The 25,608-nt window shown below is 36.4% G+C and overlaps 1 protein-coding gene across 1 annotated transcript in view; it reads left to right on the top strand.

Moving 5' to 3' along the window:
• LOC135685981 (uncharacterized) overlaps window positions 1-25,608 on the top strand; it is a 42,912-nt gene that overhangs the window by 15,315 nt on the left and 1,989 nt on the right. The window contains exons 6-22 of the mRNA XM_065202106.2: window positions 212-239; window positions 8,766-8,807; window positions 12,264-12,359; window positions 13,981-14,008; window positions 15,058-15,088; window positions 16,060-16,117; window positions 16,562-16,596; window positions 17,184-19,137; window positions 20,363-20,416; window positions 20,915-20,946; window positions 21,674-21,904; window positions 22,348-22,414; window positions 22,865-22,951; window positions 23,475-23,536; window positions 24,127-24,201; window positions 24,430-24,502; window positions 25,210-25,265. Coding sequence (XP_065058178.2) covers window positions 212-239; window positions 8,766-8,807; window positions 12,264-12,359; window positions 13,981-14,008; window positions 15,058-15,088; window positions 16,060-16,117; window positions 16,562-16,596; window positions 17,184-19,137; window positions 20,363-20,416; window positions 20,915-20,946; window positions 21,674-21,904; window positions 22,348-22,414; window positions 22,865-22,951; window positions 23,475-23,536; window positions 24,127-24,201; window positions 24,430-24,502; window positions 25,210-25,265 — 3,009 coding nt within the window. The remainder of the gene's footprint in view (window positions 1-211; window positions 240-8,765; window positions 8,808-12,263; window positions 12,360-13,980; window positions 14,009-15,057; window positions 15,089-16,059; window positions 16,118-16,561; window positions 16,597-17,183; window positions 19,138-20,362; window positions 20,417-20,914; window positions 20,947-21,673; window positions 21,905-22,347; window positions 22,415-22,864; window positions 22,952-23,474; window positions 23,537-24,126; window positions 24,202-24,429; window positions 24,503-25,209; window positions 25,266-25,608) is intronic.

Consider the following 25,608-nt stretch of genomic DNA (forward strand, 5'->3'; position numbering starts at 1 on the left):
ACATAATCAAAGATCTAGCTAAACATAATAATAATAATTACTGAAGAATACAAGTCCTAAAACGTTACATATTCGTATTTTTACGAAGTTCCGATGGATCTTTAATATCAATTTGATTTGAGTTTGATTTGAATTTGAAGCATAAAACTATGATGTTGCCAGTGAAGCAAAAATATTTAGGCCTAACCCCAGATTTTGCTTCCTTTTTTAGCAAGCCAGCAATGAATACAAGTGATAAGGTATGTTACTAGTTTTCTTCCACCTCCTTATTTTTTTATCTATCGCAGATTTTTTGTCTTAATCTTATTTATATGAGATAGACCAGATTTTGCACGTACCCACCATCGATCGGGGCCTGAAAAATCCGTACCAAACTGGTGTTGATCGACCAGTGTTTGCATGTGACCTCGGACATCCGAAGCCATTTCAATCTGCTGTCCGTACCGTACTTTGAATGTAAACCCGTTTGAATCCGAGCCTAATGATAGGTTGGTGAGTTTCTTGCTGCTTATTTTATTTATTCGCCAAGTAACAAATCATAATCGTTTTCAAAACTCATTAGAGCTCTTAAAGTTCATCATCACAGGATCCGATTCCTTGTAAATGCGTGCAGAAATTGATATCGGACTCACATTGATCGGAAACTGTTTGGATTTGGTCTCGTGTATACGGCGTCTTTATTGCTAGATTTCACGCGTATCTTATTTCAAATAATTTTTGTCGTAAGTTTATTGGAAGATAAAATATTTCAGTTGGTTAAGAGTATCCCTTGCTCCGAAAAAGAGTCTTACACTGACAGGCGGCGATTAAGCACACATTGGTCAAATTCACAAGCCCTAGTCATTCTATATTAAAACGACTGTGTGATTAAAGTGACATGCGGGACAAAATGTTGTAGTTCCTCGGGGAAAAAAGCATCTGGCTTATGGAATAATACGGTCTATTTGGAACAAGGAATGTGAGTTACCAATTCTGTGAACCGTATGGGAGATATTTCTATTGTCTAAATAGATTATAATAAATTATAATATATGCATTAGAATGATTTAAAAATAACTAAAAGCAAGTTATTAAGGCAGATCATTAAGGCAGATAAGAGTCCAGAAAACATAACGGTTCCACAGCTGTGTGCCGGAGGAAGGTTGTCCAACCATGCAGTCGTTTTGAGGAACCTATGCATAACTAAGCAAGATTATTAATTTACCGTTGTGCTTTTATTAAAAAAAGATTCAAGGAAATTTTCGAGGAATGCAATAGGGCAAATTTTCATCTGGTTGAAGGGTGAGGCGTCCCCCAACTTTTAGGCAGATTGTATTAACCTGCAAATGGACTGTCCGACATCGTCTCGTTCTTCCATAAATACAATGCTAATCCAAATGAATAATTTCATTGCGTCAATATGTCTGTTTTCCGTGAAAGCCCAACTGGAGATAAGTAATGTAAACCATGAAAATATGTCAATTTGCTTAATCAAAAAACCCCATGATAGATTCTACAGATGACCCAGTCAATGAACCCAGTGAACCAACCTACAAATCGAGGCTCTTTGTCTGCTGTTAACAAACACAAACTAAACAAAAGTGCTCGCTATTATGTCGTAACGCTGAAATTCGCTTTTAATACCGGTCATTTTATTTCAAATCTGCGCTTGTAACAGTGCTGGTGACAAAACAAATATTTTAACAATGGCCTAACGGTGTTGGAATAGCTAAACATAGCCCTATCTTTTCAATTTGTGTAAAAAACAAAATTTTCTTTGTAACTGTTGTTTCTACAAGTAGCTGTCACAATGCTAGAATTACGATATATAAGATATTTAGAGAGTTCCGTAAAAAGCCAATTTTCCAACATTTTTAAGAAGTGGAGGAATCTGTTACCGATTCTAAAGCGAATCTGAAAAAGATTCCCTGTAGGTTTTGTAGTCACACAAGTATAGAAACAATATGCTTTGGAGCAAACTTCCTTATCCATTCTTTATTCATGTATATTTCATGTATATTACATGAAGTCTCAATCAAATGTTATAACTACGCAAATCTTACAAACGCAGCTTCTCGGGCTTAAGCTTTAAAATTTAAGCACCTAAAAAAGACACGTCTTGGGCTTAGATCCTCCCCAGGATACATATTTAAACACTGATTGAACTCAGCCTAAGAGCGTCGCGAGAACGACGAAGAGCTCTTTTTCCTAGAACTAGCTTATGAATGAAAGTGTTATTTTGAAACGGAAATTTTTCAGCCTAGTACAATAACCAGTTGTGTTGGGAGATTTGCAGTGTTGTAGAAGGAAGGGCTCCGATGACGAGTTTTGCCAGGCAAGGACTCTGTCAGTAGAAATATCATCTTCCATTAAGCAACTGCAGTTTATGCTTGTATATTCTTCGTGGTTGTGATTTACCGCGGAGCATGGACAGTTACTGCGACTGCTTCTAGGCAAAGTCAGTTGATACTTCAGACAGAGATTTCCAAAATTTTCCCGATTTGTAATGGCAGTAAGCATTTAGGTCGAGTATATGCCCCGATGTATCTCGAAGGCTTCTGTTTACGCAGTTGTTTTTATTGAGGTGTGCAATTTCTACAAGTTGCAGCGCGCGCTTAAGCTCCTTTTTAACGTGTTCGGTCATGGACGGGCATTGTTTTCAAACACAACCGAAACTTGAGGTATAACTTTGTGTGGAAAGCGAGATTATTTCGTTGGTGTATTTTAATATCATAACACGTCGTCTGTTCTGCAGTATTATTTTGAAATCGTGTGCCGCTAATCATTTAGCCTTTTGGAAACATTTTAATACAAAGCAATGAAAACGACTTAGGCACATCGAGGTCAGCGCATTTTGACGGCCGCTATCGGAGAAATAAGTACAGAGGGATTCTCGGAGGCAAAGCTACCGTCTTTTTGATTCGCGTTTGTTTTGCAATGCGTGCTTCAACAGGTCTTAGTGAGCAATAGATATGCATTCAGAATTGTCCTCATACAACCGACAAACTTAAAGTTATTTTAAGTAACTCCTTCTTTTATCCACAAAGCTTTCCAGCCTATTCAAGTCGTATGTCCTATACGCAACACAAGAATGAGAAGCAGCGAGGCCGTCGTTCTTCTTATTCAACAGCCTCTTTGCTGTTTTGGTTGCTCCGTAGCAACATACATGTCCTCTATCGACTGAAAGGCTCTTTCTACTTGCAAGCCTCTTTTTGATTGCAAGCCTCTCTGAATCCTGTCTCAGGTGAAATTTTATATTATCTTGCAAGAGTTCAGTATTTTTCCTAACTTGATATTACTATGGAAAAGATTCATTTGCTTACTATTCCGTGACAATGGAAGTTTCGTAATTATTGAAAAAATACACTTGCACGATGAAATTTTGCAAACAGCCAGATTTTTCAAGAAAAATGATGACCTTTATTATTTATTAAAGGTACTTTGCAATGAATTATATCTGTTACGTCCCTTGTATTGGCAGGGGGTCCTTTTTAATTGTTTATAATTTATCCTGTAAATGATTTCTAAAGATATCCTATCAATACGCTTAAACGACTAATCCTATATTGTAGCTGTCTTTTTGTTAGATAGTTTGTTAGAAAGACATTTTCCGTTCTCAAAACAATCTTTTATAATCCAGTGAATGCATGTGATTTGCAACGACAGGTCAGTGTCGCGCTAGAAACAGCATAATTGATCGGTTGTAGCATTCTTGGTTGTGATCTGTGTGTAACGGATCCATTTTGTGATTGGCTACCCGTGCCTGATTTCGCTTATTGTGTTCTATTTAAGAGCTGAAGTGGCCAAATGGTTGGAGCGCTTGCCCCTTCGTCGGAGGCCCAGTGCACGCTTCTTCTATGTACGGATCGTGTATGGTACTCACCTTAATTGACACAGAATTGACTTTGTGTTCGTCTGAATTCGATGAGGAATTTTTGGGGTTGAGGCAATATATTGGCAAAGTGTTCTTTGTAATGTGACTCCGTGATTTTGAAACGGCTTTTACATTACTAAAAGTTGGTCATGGGCGTTTCTTATTAGTAAGAAGAGCGTTCCCTTTTGGTACAAGGTCGTTTTCTGACAGAAGATAGAGCATGGCCTAAAATTGTTTCATTTGTCTATTGGCTGGCGCCGCCTGTGGAGGCGAATACGGAACAGACTAGAAAATTGATACCTGGAAGTCATATATAGGCGATCTAGGGAGGGACAGCTGTCCCAAGTTCCCTCCATAAACCAGCCGTTAGTTGATGTCTTGTGACAACACGAGGTATTTGCAGGCATCGGCTTGCTTCTCTTATTGTTGTTTCTGCTTGACAGATTGAAGAAAATAACTTTTTCTTCTTAGAAGTTTATTTTCTAGAAAAGCCATGTCAGTTCTTGTTTTCGATGGGAGGTGTAAGGCTGGTCATTTGACGAATTGATATTGAGAGGGGCAAGTTATGATGTTGGCACCCCGCCATTATTTGTTAAACACTATCCTTACCCTTTAAAGTGGTTTGCCAGAAGAATATTTCTTGAAATTTGACTGTGTCGCTGGGGACTTTCCTAGAGCCTTTTAAAATCAAGCTTTGTCGACGAATGGTAAAATGATGCTTTCGTCCATTGTCATCAGATCTGTAAGTCGTTTTTATTTCCCAGCTACTAAATCTCCACACCACCACCAGCCCTGTGCTGTCGTTGTGATACGAGGCAGATCCGGATATATCTGAAGTAAACTGTCTCTTGCGTACCAATTGCACCTGAAGCCGGAAGGGTTACGTTGAGCCAAATCTTTCCCAATTGGCCAAAATCAATCATTTTGAATCATCAATGTCACCTTACTTCTCTGCTATGGATTTATATTGTTTCCTAAAACCAGATCAGATCGTGTTCTTTATATGATGTCAAAGAAACAAAAGTCGTTGTAATGCAGTACTCGTCTGTATTGGCCATCACATGAACAATATTTCTAGAATGACCAAGGTACAGTAGGCAAAACTTGTATCGATTTTTCGCAGAGACACTAATTTTCGACAAATTTTTTACTTTTCTTTCATCACGGTCCTCTCGTGTGAGAGTTATCTCTAGAACTCTTTTGGAAAGAGCATTTTTTTGAAGAAATTCGCGAGAGTCAAGTGTTTGTCAGTCTTCTTCTAGGCTCATGTATTGATGTCCTCATCTTTCTTTGAAAAACTACGGCTGGTTTCAGTGATAAGGCAATGAATCCACAAAGAATTCAGGGTTCTGTTTTGTGAAGTCATCACTGTCAAGACAGTCGATGTAACAAGTCTTCGTTCTTTGCCTTCAAGATGCTTTGTATTCTTCTGCCGACTATCTACTATCTTTGGCTGTTTTGGAGATCTGGTTCATCAAGGACTTCTAATTGTAAAGACCAGTTTAATGCAATAAATCATGTTAAAATCCAAGAAAAGCTTTCCTCAGATTCGCCGCTTTTGATCATTTTAATTCTTCAAAAACCGTCCCTAATTCTAGATTTACTTGACACTGGCGCTATCATTTTTAGAACTTGAATTTTGATTTTTCAAGTAAGGGCGACTCCTTTAAACTGCAACGAATAGCGTTGAGAGCAGTGGTGGAGTGCTATCAAAATAACAAAGGGGGGCTCTGCACGCAATGTTTTCAAATTGGCTACATCAACAAGGGAGGCAACCAAGAATAGTTACTGTATGTAATTGTGATGGAAATTAAAGAAGCAACGTGCAAACCTTTGAACAAAGGGTCTTATATTTACGACAAAATGCATTTTTATGGTAGTTAGAAATCACAAAGAGTTAAATTCTATTTAGAACATAATGATGTGTAATTTAATGAAACAGCTAAAGTGTAAGCGCGGGTTTAGCAATGAAGTTGTTAGGGAGATTGTGATTAACGGTACCGAAGACACTTCATATTGCTGAAATTCGGCGCAGTGATTTCACTTTGCCATTTGCTCTAATCAGCTTTGTTTGCCAAGTAGTTATTTCTTCGATTAAAAATCTCAGCTGTGTAAAGAAAGGGTAGACTCAAAACAACTCGTTCGACTTGTTTGCTATTCATTTAGGTTGAATTTTTGTTATTAATCTCTGAAGGGTTCGGTTAGGGAGGGAAACTGCATGAAAAGTCTATGTTATGCTTGCTTTTGGTATACTTTCTTTTTTGGGCCTAAAATTATTTCCATACCCTTATCTATCCTTATCCTTACACTGCCCTTCTTTCTCCGCGCGTTATTTCGCAATTCTTTCATCATACGCCGTTCAACCGCATAACCAAAACCCCGGGCCCCGCAAGTTGTTAGAAAGCAAGTTACGGGTGTGTTTTCAAATTGCTATGTACAAATGCCCCAAATGTCTTTCCTGCCAAAATTCTCTGTTTTTCCTTGTTTTATGATTTTCTTCTTAACTTTTGACCAATTTTGAGGCTCGTGTTGTTATAAAATTGTTCTTATATAAAAAGAGTGTACTCTATTTTCCCTTTCCGTTCCTTGCCATGTCCTTCCTGCCTCAGTTTGGAATTTATGGATAATGGACGATTCATGCACAATTGAAGATTTATATATGAGCCCGTTTGCGTTCAGCATTCTGCTGCAACTGTCGAAGATATCATGTTAACAATTTTGCTACCCATTGTGGGCTACTTTGGTACTGTCTTGAAGCGGCATATTTGTGAGGTACTCAATTTTTCGTTACTAAAAGAGGCCCAGGAAGCTACATCGTACCTTCGTGTTGTATCGAGTGGTGATCCTTTATTCGATTGATTGATTGATGGAGATTATTGGCCTAAGTGTGACGGCGATTAGAAAAGTGAACTAGCTGATATTCATAGAAAGTTGATAAAAATCTTTCCTTATTTGTGGAGAAATTTTACTATGTTTCGATGTTATTTTAATTTTTTGGAAACCTGCCTGATCTTTCATTAAAATTCTTCTCATATTGATTTACCATACGAATTTATATGTTAAACATTTCTCATACTTGTTGGAAAATTTGAGCCCAGTTTCTAGAACTGTAAGCTTGTACAGGGTGTTCGTTTATGTAAAAATTGGTTGGAAGGCTGTTCGTTGGTTAGTGGTGTTGTTGGTTAAAATCTCGAAGAGGCGTGAAAGAGCCAACATGGATGCGAGTCCACCGCCACCCAAGCTGTCTGAGGTGTACCAAAACAGTTTGTCGGAACGACCTTCCATCTTCTAGCGAACGCCATGCATTCGTATTTTAGCAGCTTTTTGTGTAGAAGGTTGTTCCTGAGCATTATTTGTGCTAATTACAACTTATTAGACCGTTGATTGAGGTGAGAGAATAATTTTGTTGTTAGATTTATAAGCCTAGGCAAAGTTTGGGGCGACTGGTAAAACTAGATGAATCCAGCCAAAGTTACCCCGAGATTATTTCTTTGTGTTTGAGCTTTGTAAATTTGTTGTCCCGAATATTTTTACGATATGAACACCAGGGATCATTTCTTTACTGTGTTTCGTCTCCTTAAAAACGGTTCACCTTGCTTCTAATCAAGGTTGATCTCTTCGTCAAATATCCGAACATTTAGTTGTCGTTTATCTGACAAAAATTTGGTTTTCCCTAACAATAATCTAGTGTCTTACTGTTGGCCCGTTTATAATTTCCACATTGCTAGCGTTGTGGAGATATTACAATGAAGATTTGTTTCAACTAGCATCAACAATAAGCAATGTTTGTATCGATATGGATAGACTGCATTTGACGACATAACTATTTTAAGCGCGCTTTCAAGAGTTTTCCCTACAGGGGAACAAAGCACCTACTGATAAAATGCATGTTTTTCCAAACAAGGTATGTGTATAGCGAATTAGAAAGGCTGTTGGGTTTATAAACATTGGGTTCACTTACATAATAGTGGCATTTTCTGTGCTACCATACACATCTGTCATCAAAAAGGGGAATACCACCTTTAACGTTATAGTTGTGGGTTTTTATTTAACTTCTTTTCATCTGTTAGCATCTCTACAAATTTTGTGACAGTGGTATTGAAGGAATTTTTCGTTATTTTTCATTAATATTCCCAGAGTTTTGATTTAATAAAACAAATTCTGCAAGCTCTTTGATCGCCGAAATATTCACTTGAACTGTTTTTGCGCTAGAATTGCGGATGACTGGCAAACGTATTTGTGTAATTTATATAATTTTATTCAAAAGTACAAGGAATTGAGTGAATAACAATTGTCTCATTTTCTATTGTACTGGGCCTATTTCTCGTCATTTGAATGATATTTTCCAGACCAAGAAAGACATGGAAAAATTGGCTTCCCGGCCCTTGCATATTAAATATCAAGCTATAAGTCCAAATAGTTGTATTAATTTTAAATATTTAGTTGTATGGCTAGACAGCCATGGACCGATGGTGCTGCAACGCATGTTCCGACCTCGATAAGAGTTCACCTCTTTCGCGGACAACTTGTTGGGATGTTATTGTTTTAAGTTGGGATTATAATTCTTATGCAAATTCCGTGCGATTTCAGACCGAAGCTAGCATACTCCAGTGGAAGGCTGGATATTAAATTCGTCTACTTATCTCAGACGGAATCTTGTTGTGACGATTCCTTCGTTACAGAATCGTTGATGAGCATAAAGAGAAAACAGTTTTGTACAAAAGGCCTTGTTGAACAGTGTAAAGTCGAGCTGGGAATGCGTCTCTTTCTTGCCGTGTTTTGATTTGCCTACTGGAAGCGAGTGGTTTTCCATGTAAAAACCCTCCATCTACGGCCAATTGTATTTTAATCTGAAGAAATCTTTGTTCTGCTGTCTCATCGCAACAAAATAATGACAATTTTCATCCCTCAGACTCAGAGGACACATCCAAGCAAAATAGAAAGCATACTCAAGGTGAGTTTGACTTTCCTTCTCCATTTCCTATTGTAGTAAAGTTTAATAAAGTTTGCTTTGTATTCAATAGGATTATTGCTGTCTGTTTTACGAATCGTTGTCACATCAATTATTCATTATTAATTCTTCTTGCAAAACTTTTTTCTCCTTATTGATCTTCTTATTGGTTGATATTTTTGCGTGGATTTGCGTCTATCGAAGTAACTGATTTTTAAGATGGTAGGTGGTAAATGGGGGGGGGGCGGTGTGGGGACTTCTCCTCGTTATAACCCTGCCTTTTATATTTGTTCGCATGCATTTTACTTCCTCCGGTTTCATTATTAGACTCCAGATTTTTCCAAACAGTTTTCTGTGTAGTGTAAACCATTATTCCATTTTCCTCAACGCGACTGTTTTCGATAAAATTTTCGGTTATTCTTTTGTGTGGTTTTGGGATAATAGGCTTGAATTCGATCTCAAACTGTCTGGCAAGCGAGACCTTTTTGTGAATGTGGACGGACACGATCGTCAGGGGAGAAGTTTTATTGAGATTTTAAGCCTGCTGCAAAATTCCGAATATTCAGAAACCACCAATTTCTTGTAAAGTTTTCATGACATAGGGAAAAACTTTTTCTCTCAAAGCCTTCGCAGTTTAGTTGATCGTAAGGAACGAACAGTAATTTGACGTCATAGTGTCAGCGACCTTTGCTCGCTCTGACTCCTTTTTTGTTCCGTAAACTCGCCAGGGTTCGGGACATATAAATTGTCATAGACAGAGGCAACATACATATAACCGGTTTTACAGCAACCCCTTATCCATTTGGCATTCGATTAAGCGCCTGTAACCATACTTTGCAATTAACTTTTTCCTCCAGAAAAGGCGGGATTTTGATTACAAGCGCAATGTTTTTCTCAGAAACCTTGCACTTCTTGGAATCTTGGAAATTAAAAATGCTGTTATAACTTTGATTTGCAATAAAATTTTAGAATTGACTGTAAAAGACATGGGCTCAAAACACATTTGTTGCTTTGGAGGGAGAAATGTTACTACAACACTTCAACATTGAATATTACTTTCAAAAATTAGTAGGGGGAACAGTCTCTTAAACTATTATGTCTGATAGGTCTTTTTGGAAAATATTCATATTTTGCCAGCTGAAACACTGATCTTCTTCTACCTGATTGGCTGCAATCAATATTCTACACAATGCAGCGAAGCCCACATGTTTTCAAAGAGTAGGGTAGTTTTTGTACCAACGTTTTGAAGCTCAAATTGCTTAAATTTAAGCTTTAGATAGGTTGCCAGGTTGTTATAAATCCTCTTATATGAGTTTTCCCACAATTTTTATAGTTAAAAAATATATTTTAATATTCAGTACTACAATTGCACCCTGTCCTACGCTTTCAATGTATCTGAACCGTCCTATATTTTAGGGGGCCTCCAACGTTTTCGTTCTTTCCATTCCCTAAAAGAATTTTCTCGCGTGTGGTTGATTTGATACTTACAGTTTTGATACTTACTTATGGGAAAAATTCTGGGTTTAGAGGCCCATGAAAAATAGAAAAATATTCTTCTTCATGTGAATTTATGCCTATAATTTGCAAAATATTGCTGAAGGTTGAATATAGTTTAAAAAATGTTTTTAAACTTTTGGTGGATTTTATTTTTTAAATTTCAGAATCTAGAAATTACAGAAGTTCAGTCGAAAATGCGACAGCTTGCTGTAACGAAGATAATTTATAAACAATCTTTTGGTGGTACAAAACTTTAAAAAGGATTTGAAAAAACAAACATTTGAGTAAACTAAAGCCTTTCGCTCGACACTCTTCAGAGTTCTGACATTTTATACTCGAGTATACTGAAGAGTGTCAGACGAAAAGCTTCAGTATACTCAAATGTTTGCTTTTTCAAAGCCATTTTGAAGATAATTTACAAGAAGCTGTCGTAAGAATTGTTTCCACATCCAAGGTTTTCTTGGAATGGACAAATTCTTGGAAAGGAGCCTGGAAAATGGCAGAAAATTTACTTTTGACTGGTGTTTGTAGCACTTGCTGCCGTTTTAAAGGCATCTTGATTATGCCAGTCATGCAGCTCCTTGGAATCACAGCACAAGTCTTAGGACTAGGAAAACTTTTTAACTATTTTAAGGAAAACACCGTGGGTTTAAGAAGCCAACAGCTTTTTTGAATGCATTCAACCATAGATGCTAGGTGATTTTGTGGTATTTCAAAACACGTGTCAAACAGTGCTGGATCAGGATTTGATGAAACCTGCTTACCGAAGATTAAAAATTCAAACTTCGTCTTTCTAGTTTCTAAGGGCCCTGATAAACCTGGCCAATTTCGGCAATGGTTTTCTGCGTGCCCTTGTGATCCTGTGTTCAGCATCAATTTTGACGGCAGCTACAAGGGAGAACATTAATAGAGGTTGCTGTTTATACTCTTAAAGCCGAACACAAATTTTCGGGGAAAAAATGGCTATTATTTTGATCCCGATTTAACGAACACCGTTTTCACGAACTTCTCGATATAACAAACTAAACGTCGGACCCCCTTCAATACTTGGCGGGTTTTGAATATCACTGTTAATAAACTTTCGTTATAACAACAAATTTTGTTGCTCCTTCCAAAGTTCGTTGGCTAAGGATTCCACTTTTTTCACTCGCAGCCTTCTCATGACGTAGACAGTGACCCATTCCACTGATAGCTCCGCCTCGTATTCCAAGACAAGGCTACCATAACTTGGTTGATACAAAGCCATGTTGTTCCTTTATACTTAATATTATTACTTGAATAATTGGATCGCGACAAAACCAGCGTTAATGCCCATCACAACTAACTTTTAAGCCATCGCAGTTAATCTCATTTTTCGCACAAGGTGCGGTCGTGAGGGGGTAATTAAAAGCCCAATGTTTCAGTGATAGTGTTTCAATGCTATTTACGAGTTCTTTTCGAGACTGATTTGTGTTTTTTTCCAAGCCTTTGTCTAAAGGCAACTGAAATGGGTTTGGCACCGTCACAACCAAACACCCCTCCCCCTCTCAACATCTCTCTCTTTTGTTTCCTATCCTAATCAAGCATCAGTCTATATGTTGTTGACGAGGACTTAAACAGTCTATTAATAGAGCCTTTGTAAGAATTTTTTTTTAATAAATTCCAGGCCCCCATATATCTAGAAGGGATGGTTTTTTTGTACCAAGAGATTGGGTCTGGATTTCTATGTTTTGTAAATGCGACCAGAAATAAAAAATTACAAATGGGCTTTGAACTCAATTACCCTTTGAAATTTTATCAATGTCATAATAACTCTAAGTGTAATTGACGTAAAAGGTTAATTGTAGTAGGAGACGGTCTTCTGGCCCTTCTCTGGGCCTAAGTATTTGAATCGTTTTCGCGCATCATGAGGGACGGTGGTTGATATAGGTTTAGATATGTGCAAAGGAGATATGAGAAAATTATTGGTTTTTCTCTCTCCAGGAAATGACAGAGATCCTGCCTCCACTCACAGACATTCAGACACCTGTAAAGTCCCAAGACACTCGTTTTCCATTCCCACAACCACCCCCGTCAAAGGTGAGTGTAGATACTTCTATTTGTTTCAGGCAAATAATTTGATATGTTCCCGAGGTGATCTTGTGCACTTAAAAATTAACCTTCGTGGAAACAAGAATTTTCAGCGTCTGCTATGAGAAATTACTTTTCTTTGAATCTTCGTGGGAAAACCATTTGACTTTGCTCTTGATGCTTTCAATTGACCTGATCTTCTCTAAAGTATTTACAGTCTTTATATGGTGTTTAATTCTTGCCTGTCGATAGAGTTTATTCTACTTGAGCTGATTTTGTAACCTACACGTGGGCAGGTTATGCGTAGGCAACTATATGTTGGATGCGAGTGAATGAGTTTTGCTCTCATGGTCGGTTCTTCTTGACCAGATTCATTCACAATATCATGGTATGCAGTGAGTCCTCGCTTAAAAGAAACAGAAAATGCAGCTGGCCAACGTGGATAATTTTTTCTCCTTCTTAAAAAACTAGGCAGCTTGATTTCCGTCTCGTTTGTTACCAATCATGCAAAATTTAAATGAATTAAATCAAAGTTTAAATATACAAGGTGTTTCATACTTGTTCATTTAAATTTATTTCTTTGGGTATCCTTGTTTACTCTGCAGCATGATCCTTGAAATAAATTTTTCTTTTTCATTGGATAAAAAAGTTTCAAATGAACATGAACGAAATTAGCCACCCTTATTTTAAAAGATTTTCTTGCATACAAGAAACTAGACAGCTAGATATGAAAGTCTAAAAGGCCATTAGCAATTCTGTTACTGCGTTTTAAGATACCCTAGGTCATACATTGAAGAAGTGCTGCAAGCCCCCATTCACCCTCTTTTCACATTTGCGAGAGTCGCCGATAAAACTATAGTTACGGCTTTTTACTGAGACAAGTACCCTTTCTCTAAGTTACTCTAGAGAGCGTATTGACAAAACTATGCATAAATTGTTAGACTTATCTGATTAGTATGTTAATTCTCTTTGTATGTGGGTAGTTCACAGGAGCAAGAAAGGATAGTCATGAAGTTTAACTTTAAATATTTGATGCACTTTTTGCGCCTTGTCTCACATATTGATGATTCGTTGATTTAAATCTTTCTGTAAAATTTGTGCTTCAAGTGACTGTCATTTGCTTTAACGTCACCCAGCCGGTTCAATCAAGTCAAATGCTGCCAAGTTAACCCTTCTGTTCATGTCAAGCTGATCAAATTCTCGCAAGCCACATGCTCATAATAATAGCGAATCAAAGGCTTATCCTTTATCTTTGAGTTCATAAAACCTTACCAATATTTCGAATACAATGCATTTGCACAAGCAGTCAAATTAGTTATGTTAATAATCTTTGTGAGTTTCGCAAAATAACCAATTTCAGTTGATGCTGAACGGTAGTTTTGTGGTTTGATCCAGACGCGAGTCCTTCGCGGTTTTCTGCGAGTGAGTAAGTGTTTTTCATCTGATAGGCTCAGAAATTGGATTACCTAAAGAATGTCAAAGAATGCTTGTCAATGTTAGAGAAATGCCTTTGCTATATCGCAAAAACGTAGTTACTCCGTAGAGGCACATTGTTACTGTGAATTTTAACTTTTTCCTCATTCAATTTTATTGCATGCGTAGAGGCCCTTATTTCATTTTTTCTTTGTAGGAAAATTCAAATCACATGCTTCAATCAGGTAAGTTTTTCATCATCTTAGGACCGCTTTTCTAAGAATTTCACATTTCTAAATTCATTTCATTGTCCCGAAACACGATTTAAGGCTCTTGCGCAACCGACAAAACTGTGGCAGAAACCAAGTGTGCTCCTCCGTCTGCTGCTGCTCCTCCTTACGCTGCTCCTCTGTCTGTTATGCTGCTCCTCCGTCTGTTACGCTGCTTTGCCTCCACTGTCTTTTTTCTGTTTTCTTTGCATCCCCACCACAAATTATTTCCTCCCTTCAAAACATTGGTTTTGATCCTTATTACTATCTTTTTAGTATCATTTTCTTATCTCTGCTTGTCCTTTTTGCATCCCATTTCCACCCATACGTATTACTCGCAGTTCAGTACATCTGTTTAAACCCTTAACCATTTATTTAGGCCCACTATTTCCTTTCGAATAATTTTGTTGCTATTTCTTTTGACTTCTCTTTTCTTTTGCCATGTTGACCCTCATCATTTGACACAACTTGTATCTCTTTCCGTTATTGAAGTAATTCCTCTCAGTGTTCTCTAAAAGTTAAAATTATATTTAATAAACCAACAAGCAGCAACATTGGCTTTAACGTGTAATCTTTTATTAACTGTGTCTGTTTTGTGACGTTACCTCAAAACAGAGACATGGATTTTTTTCAAGGCATTAACAGTGGTTAGACAAACTCTGAAATACTGATTGCTTATATGTAATATAAATATTAATAGCAGTTTTCTGGTTAATTTCTTTGCATGCTGACGAAAGGATGGATTGTTTACATTCTTAACTTTGTGTTTAGAAACGCACCTTTTGTCATATTCTATGTTCATATGCAATAACATCCTGGCACGCGGCTGGATTTCAGAAATATTTGAAACCGTAATTACGCATTTCAATTCTCGACGTTCTTCTCACGTCTTTTTGAAAGTGATTGAAAGCTTTAATAACGAGATTACATGTGAAAGCAGATGTTCGATTCTGCTTGTAGTATTACTTAGGTAATTTCCTTTATTTAACGCAAGAATAATCGCTTGTATTTTATGATGATTTTAGATAAACAGAGCAATGCAGCAAAAAGTGACGAGTGAGTCCTTTGTATTTTTAACCGTATTTTCTTCATCATTTTATTCTGTTAGAGTCAAACAAATCTGCCTTTTATCCTTTTTAATTGTTCTATTGTAGTGAATGTAATATCGATCATAACATGGAAAAAATGCTTCATACTTTTAACTGTAGCATTGTTCTTTAGGCTCTAGAAATTTTGGCAGCAATCGAGATGCAGATTTCTGTACTATTGTCTGTTAATTTTCAGTCAAGTATTTCAGTTGATTCGAGAAAAATTTCTTCACGACAAAAAGAAAAACAAACTATTAAACTATAATCACTACATACATTAAACAGTATAGGTATTATATGAGCAAAATACTTTTTGTCTGAGGTAGAACACGCTTGTGTTTCTGGATTAAAATCGTTCTTTTTTTTTTCACAAAATATATTCATTTTTTATTGTTTTTCACAAAATTTATTTTTTTTTATAATTCTTTGCCAATTTTTGCGTGTTCTTCTCAATTACGAGTCATGTTGCCATGTACTGTGAACGTTTAGGCAAAACTATTGCCTTGTGTGATGTTCTTTTACCAACTCAGTATTGCCTTTGCATGACAACCAATTTCTGTTGGATTAAAGAATGATTGAATGATCCATTTTAGTTTGGAGTGAGAAAGTGAATCAAACTGCAAGTTCGAAATTCTCCTCAATTCGTTCAAAATTTCACTCGCTCAAACCTCCCTTCTTAAATTTGAATTGATCGCAGACATTCTCGTGGCATGTTATTTGAGACAGACTATAATAGTTTATTTTAACTATGTGTCTATGGCCCGGGGGAAGTCATAGTTTTTTGCTCCTCGGGGTATCGTCCGAGTAGTATTGTAAAGTAAATTTGTAAGTAGCGTAGCTTGTATTTATGTATTGTAACTTTTTAATGGATATATATAAAAAAAAGTTCACTAAAATGGATTCGTTATCTAGTAAAGTAAATATTTGTAATTGTTGCAGGAACTGGACGAATGATTTTATTACGTCAAGCGATGACGAATCGGATAGAGAACATGAGGTGACGGGAATATGATGTCACTGTTTTTTATTTGCTCACAGTGTATTTCTAGCAACTGGAATGAATTATTTTCATTTTAGAAGATCATGGCCTTTGCAAAACTGCATAATAGAAATCGTGCGCCATTTTCATAAATTCTGTTAAGTAGCGACTTGAAATAACATGAATAACATTGATCATAATAGCGAAACAACATCATACTACATACTTTTGGATTTCCATAGGAATTTAAATCATTGGAATTTTCATATGTACATCAAGTAAGCATTTTTATTTCATGGGGTCGCGATCTTTCGTCATATTCTAAACAGTATATGATTTTTTAATGGGGTGTTTTGAAAGTTACTGCAGGAAATAAACAGATAGGTTTTTTGAATAGGTAGTAACATTCTTGAAAGCTCGAGCTCGTACCCATCATATAATGAATTTGTTTGCGGTTTGTAGGGAATTACGAAACCGGAGGCTGTTCTCGGTGCCAGGTGAGTAAGAATGGTTGCTCATTACTTTTGTCTTCATTTATGAACTCTTATCGATTCTTTTAATTGTTGTCATCGTCGCCATCAGTCATCAGCTGGTTGTCACCAATCATCAGACATCATCAGGCATCATCAGCCGTGATCGGCATAAATCATCAGCCACCATCCTCAATGATCAATCACTAGGCATCATTCTTCTTCAAGCTATTGTCGTTGCTTTAATCACAACAATCATAAGTCATTTCTTCATACCTAGCAAAACATTGATTATCGCCAGTAATCAACATCAGTTGTCTTGTCTCTGTTGATATCTTTCTATTATCGCCGTTAGTGTACTTTCAGTTCTCAAGGTCAAGTTAAACTAACGTACCTAAGCTAATCATCACTAACGTACCTTAGCTATCGTTAAGTCTTTATCTTATACTTGGGTTTAGGTTTTCACTGTAGCCCTAATGCCTATGTGCTGAATCTCTCTTTAGTAAGTTATAATTTGAAAGCTAATGGCACAAGAAAACATTTATCATAAGATGCATGATTGCCATAAACTAGCAAGAATTCCTTTAACTGTAAGTTTCTGTTTTTTTTCTCAGTAATCAACGGCTATCGGCGTCTTCGTCCTCCTCAAGCGATGCCAGCAGTTCTGAATCCTCTTCGGACAGTGAGAGCTCGGACTCTGAGACGGAATCCTCTTCAGGCCGGAAAGCCATGAAAACTCCGTCATTAATGTTCAATAGTGAACCTGGAAATACACTAAACAGTTCAACGCCACACAGCCAAGGTAGAAGTGTACCTAGTTTAAATGCTCCTGTCAAGAAAGCTCAGCGAGGCAAAGTTATGTGTGGGGAGTTTTTAGAGAGGCAAGTTTCGCCTTTAAATAGCATTACTAAAGAAGTAAAGAGGGACGTGGAAATCTCACCGTTTGCCAATGATCTAACTGACATTGAATCGGATATTAAGGACTCAATTCTCTTGTCCGAAACGCATTTGGACCCAGAGTCTCCCTTACAACCTGAGCCTCGCATAGATTTCACGTCAGTTGACCCAGCCACAGACATTGAAACGAGTATGGAACGAACTGATACGCCATTCAAAGGCAAAATTAACCCGTCTAATCATTTTCGGTCGGATAATGAATTAACGATGAATGCAGAATTAACAGACCCCTCATCATTTGCGGATGATATAATGGACAGATTCATTTTTGATCCCGATTTTCCAAACACAGGTCAAGTTGATGATTTTGCAGATATAATGAATATAGGGAAAAGTCCGTTTGGTCCGAATTTCCCAATCATTGCAATGGAGGCTGAAACACCATCTGTTCCAACAGTTAATATCGACTCGTTAAACTTCGCATCTGCTGATGTAGATTCCTCTAGTTCTGTTGGTATTGATAGATCTAGGGGAGGAAAACGTCCAGCGGCCAGTATTGTTGCTAATAATAACATCGATAGAAGTGATGCAGATCGTTTAGGGAACTCCAGTCTCAATAGCTTTGGTAAAAATAGTTCATCCACGCCTTTGCAGGGAAAGCCCCAGAGTAAAAAAGACATTGAGCAGGAATGGTTTAGAAAGATCATTTCGCCAACAAAGAAAAATTTTGACCTCCCGTATGTAAATCCCGAAAAATTGATGATTGGAAGTGGAGCCAAAGAGCCCCAAACGCCAGTAAAAGCCTCAAAAACTGGGCCACTAAAAGTTAGGATTTCACTTGCAAAGGTTCATTTTGGGAAACAGAGTACTAGCTCGGAAACAACGTCCACAAGTTCTCCAAAAAAACCGCCAAAGATCAGAGGCAAAGATATCAACAATTTAATGCCTAAAAAGAAAAAATCACTTGAGAACAGTAGATCAAAGGGTAAGGCAAAACCAGGTGTTAGTGCTGTTAAAAATGACAGGCCGCGACAGTCAGGGGGAAAAGACATCGAACAGATCAAATCTTTAATGGCTGAATTATCTAACAAAACAACAAGCGAGGATGAAGAACCAGTTGATGTAATGCGGACTCCCTCGCCTCTCAGGCCTGAGGCCAGAGTGTCAGGTAAACAAATTCAAGGAACCCCGGTTAATGCAGTCGCAAAGAAGGATCTTAGTTTTGGGTTGAAGCAAGACACTGAAGAAGCACACGTAGATAAAGATAGGACTAAAAGCACTGATGTGTCAAAGAAAAAGAGTGAAACTCTTACGAAAATTAATTCACGAAAACGGACTTCATCAAGTATGTCACAAAGTGATTCTAACTATCAGCAAAGTCCACGAATGAGTACTAACAAAACCAAACGAATCAAAATTAAGAAGAAAAACAGTTCTGGTATTGTTTCAGGCATTGATCAAAGTGATGACAGCAATTTAGGCTTTGAAACACCGAACTCCTCAAAGTTGACTGCTCCCACTGAAAATCTTCTCGTAGTGAAGATAAATATTTCCCAGCTGTTAAGGATTCCCAGTGCTAAACAAGAAGACATTAAGACTGAAGTAGATTCAATAGTTAAAGAAGAAATTATGAGTGAAACCCCCACTGAAGTTAACCAAGTAACAGAAAAAGTAAGTTTCATCAACTTATTTTTTGAACTTTTTTCTCCGAATAGTCAAAACGTATTAAGAATTGGCATCGTTAGAACTCATTGTTGAAATATAAAAAAATTGTTGTGAAAACTGATACCTTCGAAGTGAAGAATACTTAGGTGGCTACAGGTTTTTCAATTGGGCTTATGTGACTCCTACACAAATGCACTTTTATTTGCAATGAATGAGTGTATTTTTCTGTAACGGCTTCAAAGTTTATAAGCGATGCTGCTTTTTGGTTGTTTGTCTCACCTATCGATAATACTTTAAAAAGACAATTCACGTCAGGTCTTTTTTGTAAAATATGTAAGGAATTTTCGCGAAAGCCTTGTGTTCTGAAGCCTGGCAGCAGCTCTGTAATTAATCAAGTATCTACCAAAAAAGTGTTTCTGCTAGCGTTACCATGCAATGTATTAAGATATCGATTGCCCTCTGATGTTCCCATTGAAAGGTGCAATACTGATATCTTAGCATTTTACTTAGAATGTTACTGAGCTAGCGAAGCTAAAATGCATTTTAAAAGTGAGATTTATAGTTTCACCTTTGATAGCGTCATGTCTTTTCCGCTGCTTTAAAAGCCATTGCAAATAATTCTAGATAGGTCTAAGCAGAATGAATTAAGTTGATTTATGAATGATCTAGCTTTTGAAACAAACTGGGTATATGATGCCAAACTGTATACAATCATGGCCTAAAGCTGCGATCATTTTTAGCTGCTCTTACTAAGTTACTTTTTGAAAAGGAATTGATACCCTGACCCAATTGCGTTTCCCTTTTTCCTTGTTGCATTTCAATCAGTTTTTGTGAATCGTATAAATCTAGGCATATGGAAGGGTTTGAACTTTAAGATTAAGAGCATTTTGTGTAAAAAGTTACCAAATCATCTTGAGGTCGTAACCGTTTCATTTCAGCGTATGTTTTTATTGATGAGGGACACTTAACTTTTATCCACACTATCAATCACTCAAAGAGGAACACTGCGTTCAGGGATCATCCCTTTTAGGTTTTGTAACACATAAGCAGTGTTGTCATAAGTTATGTTGAATAGCAGAGTAACACAGTTACATGATCATATGGTTATATCTCTATAGAATTCAAAAGTATTAACACCATATTGACTCTAGGATGCTTCTACAAACGTACTGGATGTTGAATCGATAACAATATTAGTTTTCTATACTTACTAACTGCTGGCTTTTGATAGGTACGCAAACCGTTACCCAATATGAGGATCCCAAAGATAGTGAAACCCCAAGAGGTAAGTGGGTCATGCAGTTTTTCATGGCGAGTAAGCGACAGTAGGATTCAGTTTATTTTTGTAATAGGCAAGAAGTTAAATCCTCTTTGGCAAATTGCAATTATGATATACACAAATACGAGTTAAGTTGTCTTGTAGTAATTTAATGTGGCAATGGTTTAGCAACTTGTTTTTTTAAATTAGCAAGAAGCAAATTCAGTTTGTTGTCTCGGTTACTGTGGTTACAATCATTGTGGCAGAAATGTTTTTATTTCAATATTCGACGTCCTTTTCAGGGAACTTTGTATTTTGCAGTCACATTTTGTTATTCGATTTTTAAATTTGAAGTTTTGAGTTTGATTATTTGTGGATTTGAGAACCTTGCTTGGGTGAAGTCAACGGAAAGAAAGAGTTTTAAAGCTATACGATACCAATGATGATGATTTTTTATGTATAGCCTACCAAGCTATTAACTTCGTTATTTATATAAATGCTGATAAAAATTTATTTTGTTTCCAGGATGAACAAGCTCACAAAGTCGGCAGAGGATGGTAAAATTTCTTTGTTTTCTCACTGGGGAAGAACGACGTCTTTTCTTTTTAGAAGCTTTCTTAAAGACTCATTGCTAACATTGAGCCATTGCGCTAAGCAAGCATCCCATAATGGATTTTTAGACAGTCTGAAATCAATTTTGGTTAATCCATAGAAGTTTGCTGCCATTGTTTGAATCGTCGCCACGCTCGCAAAGGGCCATTGTTAGCAATGAGTCTTTAAGTTTTGAAAAACCACATATTTCTCAAGGGAAAGTTTTATTGAAGTTCTTTGTTGTGTTTATGAGCACTGAGCTAATGTTTATGGACATGGCTGTGGTAGAGGGGGGGGGGGGGTAGAGTCTGTGAACTCAATGCTGAGGGGAGGGGGTGAAACGTTTTGGCCACGCCTTTTTTCGTTGTGAGAAAACGTCTTTTGATCAACAATGAACGCCAATTTACCAAAAAGGAAAAACCATGACTAACTTTTGGTTACTTATATGCAGTTTTGACATCATGAAATGGCATCAAAAGGAATACTTTGCCAAATGTTACTCCTCTCAGGATTTTCTCATCGAATCGAGATTAAACGAAATACAAATCGGACACCAGGTTGAGAGATTCTGCTGTTTATTATGTTAATATATTTAAGCTAATATGGGTTATCTTGTCATGTAGGCTTTGCTGTAAAAAGTAGAAATTAAAGTAAATGTAGAAAATAAGATTTCTTTTTTCTTGCGTTATGTAGTGTCGATGGACATCCCGATAATATGGATACTGACACTAGTTCAAACTGTTCCTCATCTTGTAAACAAGCCAAAGACGTTGGAAAGGACAAGAAAGCAAAAAGGATTTTGGAAGGGCGAGGGGTCAAAAGGAAAGAATGGGAGAGATGTTCTAAAAACACATATCCTAATGTGTGTGGTATGTGCGGAGCATTACAAAAAGACTCTGGAAGGGATCCAATTCGACTTGGCGCGTAAGTTTCATTAATCCTTTTGCAAGCCATATAAACTATTTATATATATATCAATATATCTGATATAATTTTGTTGGCGCTGCAAGCTTGAAAAGCCAATTTGCATGGCTTGTTTTTTCAAAGCCAATATAATTTTATGTAATCCAATGATATGATATAATTCGATAATAATAGTGTAGAATATTAAATGGTATGGTATAAAATAATAGATATTATATATAATATGCTATAATGCAAAATCATTTATTCAATTATTCATTTTCCATTTTTTAATTTATTTAGTATTCAGGTAACTTTTAATTTTTTAATTCTTTTGTTCTTTGATAACTATTTTACTTGAATATCTGCATAGGAAAGTGTTAGCTGATTATTTAAAAGCATTGTTTTGTTTATTTTTGTTCATTATTTATGCTCTAGAGATAACTTTAAGGACTTTCTTCCAGATACAAGACATCTTACGTTGAATATTTAAACTTGGGTAAACGAAGTAAACATATTGCTGATTGCCTGGTTAGTACATTGTTTGCTTTAATTTATTTGGAATTTCCCGTCTATTTATTTATTAAAGAATCTATCTAGGGTTATCTTTGGATGTGCGTCGTCAATTAGATTTTATCACTACTTTTTTCAAGCATATAAATTCAAGGAGTGAAATTCCTTTGTCATTTTGAACTGTTGCACAATATCAGCTGAAGATTATTTCCTAACGCTGCATAGTTGGTAATAATATGGTTTTGTTTCAATAACAATAACGAGGCTTTGTTTCAATGAGTTTCTTTTTCAATACTGTAACGATAATAAATTATATGAAATAAATATTTTCCCGTTTTTCTTGTATTCTTTTGCTTTGATTATTTTAATTCATGGTTACATCATGAACGCTCTCTTTTCATAATCGATTCTTATTTTTTCTCCTTTTTTGTTTTATTAACTCCAAGCTATGCATTGCTTTCTCTTCAGGACGCAAGTGAACGGGCCCCAAAATATATCGACGCAGTTTTACAGTATATCCAGTATCTTGTTGGCATGGAGATAACTGGTAAAATGGTGAGCTGTGCCTTGAACTTTCTACTCTACGTAGCACCTGCAGTGAAGGTCTTTTCTTAAATTGTTGATTTTTGTTATTTATTGGACTATTATTTATTTACGTTTTAAAAGTTTGATTTTTAAGCATATAAAATCATGTATTAGCCTGCCACACATATCATATTTGCATATAGGCTCTGTTTATAAAGAACTCATTGTGCCCAAGACTCTTCCACCCCTTGATCTTCTTACGAAACCAAAACACAGCCTTTATCCTGTCTGCTGGGCAAGCTAAACTTCAAATCTCCTTTTATCTCAGAGAGTCTTTCAAAACGCTGCTTAATCTCATCTGTATAATTTATTAAGTTTTCGTATAAAAGTTAGGATAATTCTATCATTGAATTCATCAGCCAGAATTCTATCATAGACATAACAAGGATCACTGAAGAAATGAGTAAGAGGATAAGGGAGTATTCAATCCATTGCCATTTTTAATCTTTACAAATTGCTTTTTGTTTTCTAATTAGATGTTCTTGTTTTCTAGGGAACAAAACTTGGTACAGAAGAATACATGTGTATAACGTCACAGTGTATAGATTTAGTCGAGTAAGCAATTGCCTCTGTCTTTTTTGTCCATACGCAATCGCTCAAAAGACCTCGATTCGCTCTTAGCACGAGACAAGCTATATTTAGCGAATTGTTTTCAAAGCATTCATTTTTTAGCTTTGTACATTTTTGCTAGGGAGTTGATTTTTATCTTTGTGTGCCCAGCAATCGGTTTTCTCATATTTTTGGTTTCTCTCGATTAATTATAATTTTGTCGCCAATAGTAAAGACAGCGTTACTCGCCAATAATAGAGACAAGTCCAGAAAGAGCTCTCCATTCCGGATAATTTCCTTAACCTTTAAAAACCATTCTCAAAAACAAAGTAAAAAAGGCGGAGTTCGGGTGTGGCATTTGTTTTCCGTTGGCTTTTATTGCGGTCATTCACCGTGTGGTTGCCACGTCTTCCGGGCTCTTGTTAACCTTTTGGGTTGCCTTGTGGAATATTTGAAATGTAAATCTTACTTGTGCCGCAAAATTTCCGCTTTAATATTTCCGCTCTAATATTTCCGCTTAGTATTTCCGCTTAATATTTAGAAATTGTTTTCGTTTTTAACTGGACTTTTTTTTCTATAAACAAATTTTTTTATAGATATGTCGTTAATCAATATGGAAAGAAAGAAAACAATAACCTTTCGAAATATGATGCTCGATTTATATATCTATGGTAAGTCTCTTAAATTCGCTGTATAAAAAAGATCAAGTTCCTTATTTCTTTCTCTGGCAACAAAGCCATGATTTTATGCCCTTTTAATTATCTGTAAGTCATGCTGGAGTTCGACAAATTACCACAAAATTAATGAGTGAGAAATGTGTATGCAATATATTTTGCTTTTTGGAAAATTTGCTTTTTGTTGCATTTTAGTAAGTAATAATCAGTTCATTTTCATTGCAGTTTGCGATTGCAGAGTATTTTATATTTCAAGTTATATGCAATAAAAAAGGATTCTGCAGCACGTTATTCAAAGGTGTGTTCCAACTCTATAGTTTTGTTTGTCATTATCGCCTCGAGGACCCAGTGTGCATCTAGATAGAACCAGTTCTCACTAGGAAGTTAATCATAGCCGAATAAACGGCCTTTTTATGCAAAAAAAAACAGGTACCTGACAAACCTTTGAGTGAATATGAGGCTGTGTATAACTCCTCCGTAATTTTCATGTATTGGTATTTCTCCATGCGAATCAGTCTGATACGCTGGTTAGTAAATAGCCTAAGAGGACTGGCATAAGACTTTATCCTATGATGTTATCGTATATTAAAGTAACAGAAATGTAAAGCAGTGTACAGATAGGTCAATCAAGAAAACTTAAAGGGCACCATCCTGTTCGAATATAACTTGAACGGCATTTTAATATCAATTGTAATGTCTGGGAGGTTGGTAGCTTACAGGCGCCATGTCCCGACGCATTTCGCTGGCCATTTAAATTGTCCATGGGTTGGACTAAACAATAGTTATTGTTGCGTATCAAATCGGCAACGTAAGGCTAATTTGCAATATTTTCTGGATCATAAACGAGCTGCAAAGCTAATTGCTAATTTCTAAACTGTTGACTAACGGGACATAGTGCATTTAAGCAAAGTGTGTGAATTTTAAACCGATTTTTTTACTTTTCTCAATAATAAGTTTTGAAGAAAGTCTTATGTTACTATCTCATTATATCATATTTTGTTTCAGCTGCTTTCAGAGTATTTTAAAGTTCATCGGTCGCCACAAAGAGTAAATATAAAAGGGTATGGTATTTTCATTTATATTTTTGTAATATAACGTGCATCATTAACAACTGCTAGGCATTTCATAGAAATGGTATTACCTTAATAGAGGGATCTCCTTATCTTTCTAATTTCAATATATTATTTACAAATTAGTCATGTGCGAAATGGAAGCTTCCGATCGGTTGTTTCCTCTCTGTATGAAATAATTGTTGACCAATTTTTCAAGTGTAAATACATCGTGGTGAATATGACGTAAATAGATGAAGTTTCGTGGTATGTCAATTGCTTTTCCAGGCTGCAATCGGCTGCAGGGATCATACGGCAATAGGCTTGCAAATCACTGTTGGTAGAAAATTTTATG

Source organism: Rhopilema esculentum, chromosome 6 (genome assembly GCF_057945365.1).
Source record: "Rhopilema esculentum isolate cy_ngs chromosome 6, ASM5794536v1, whole genome shotgun sequence".
Lineage (NCBI taxonomy): Eukaryota > Metazoa > Cnidaria > Scyphozoa > Rhizostomeae > Rhizostomatidae > Rhopilema > Rhopilema esculentum.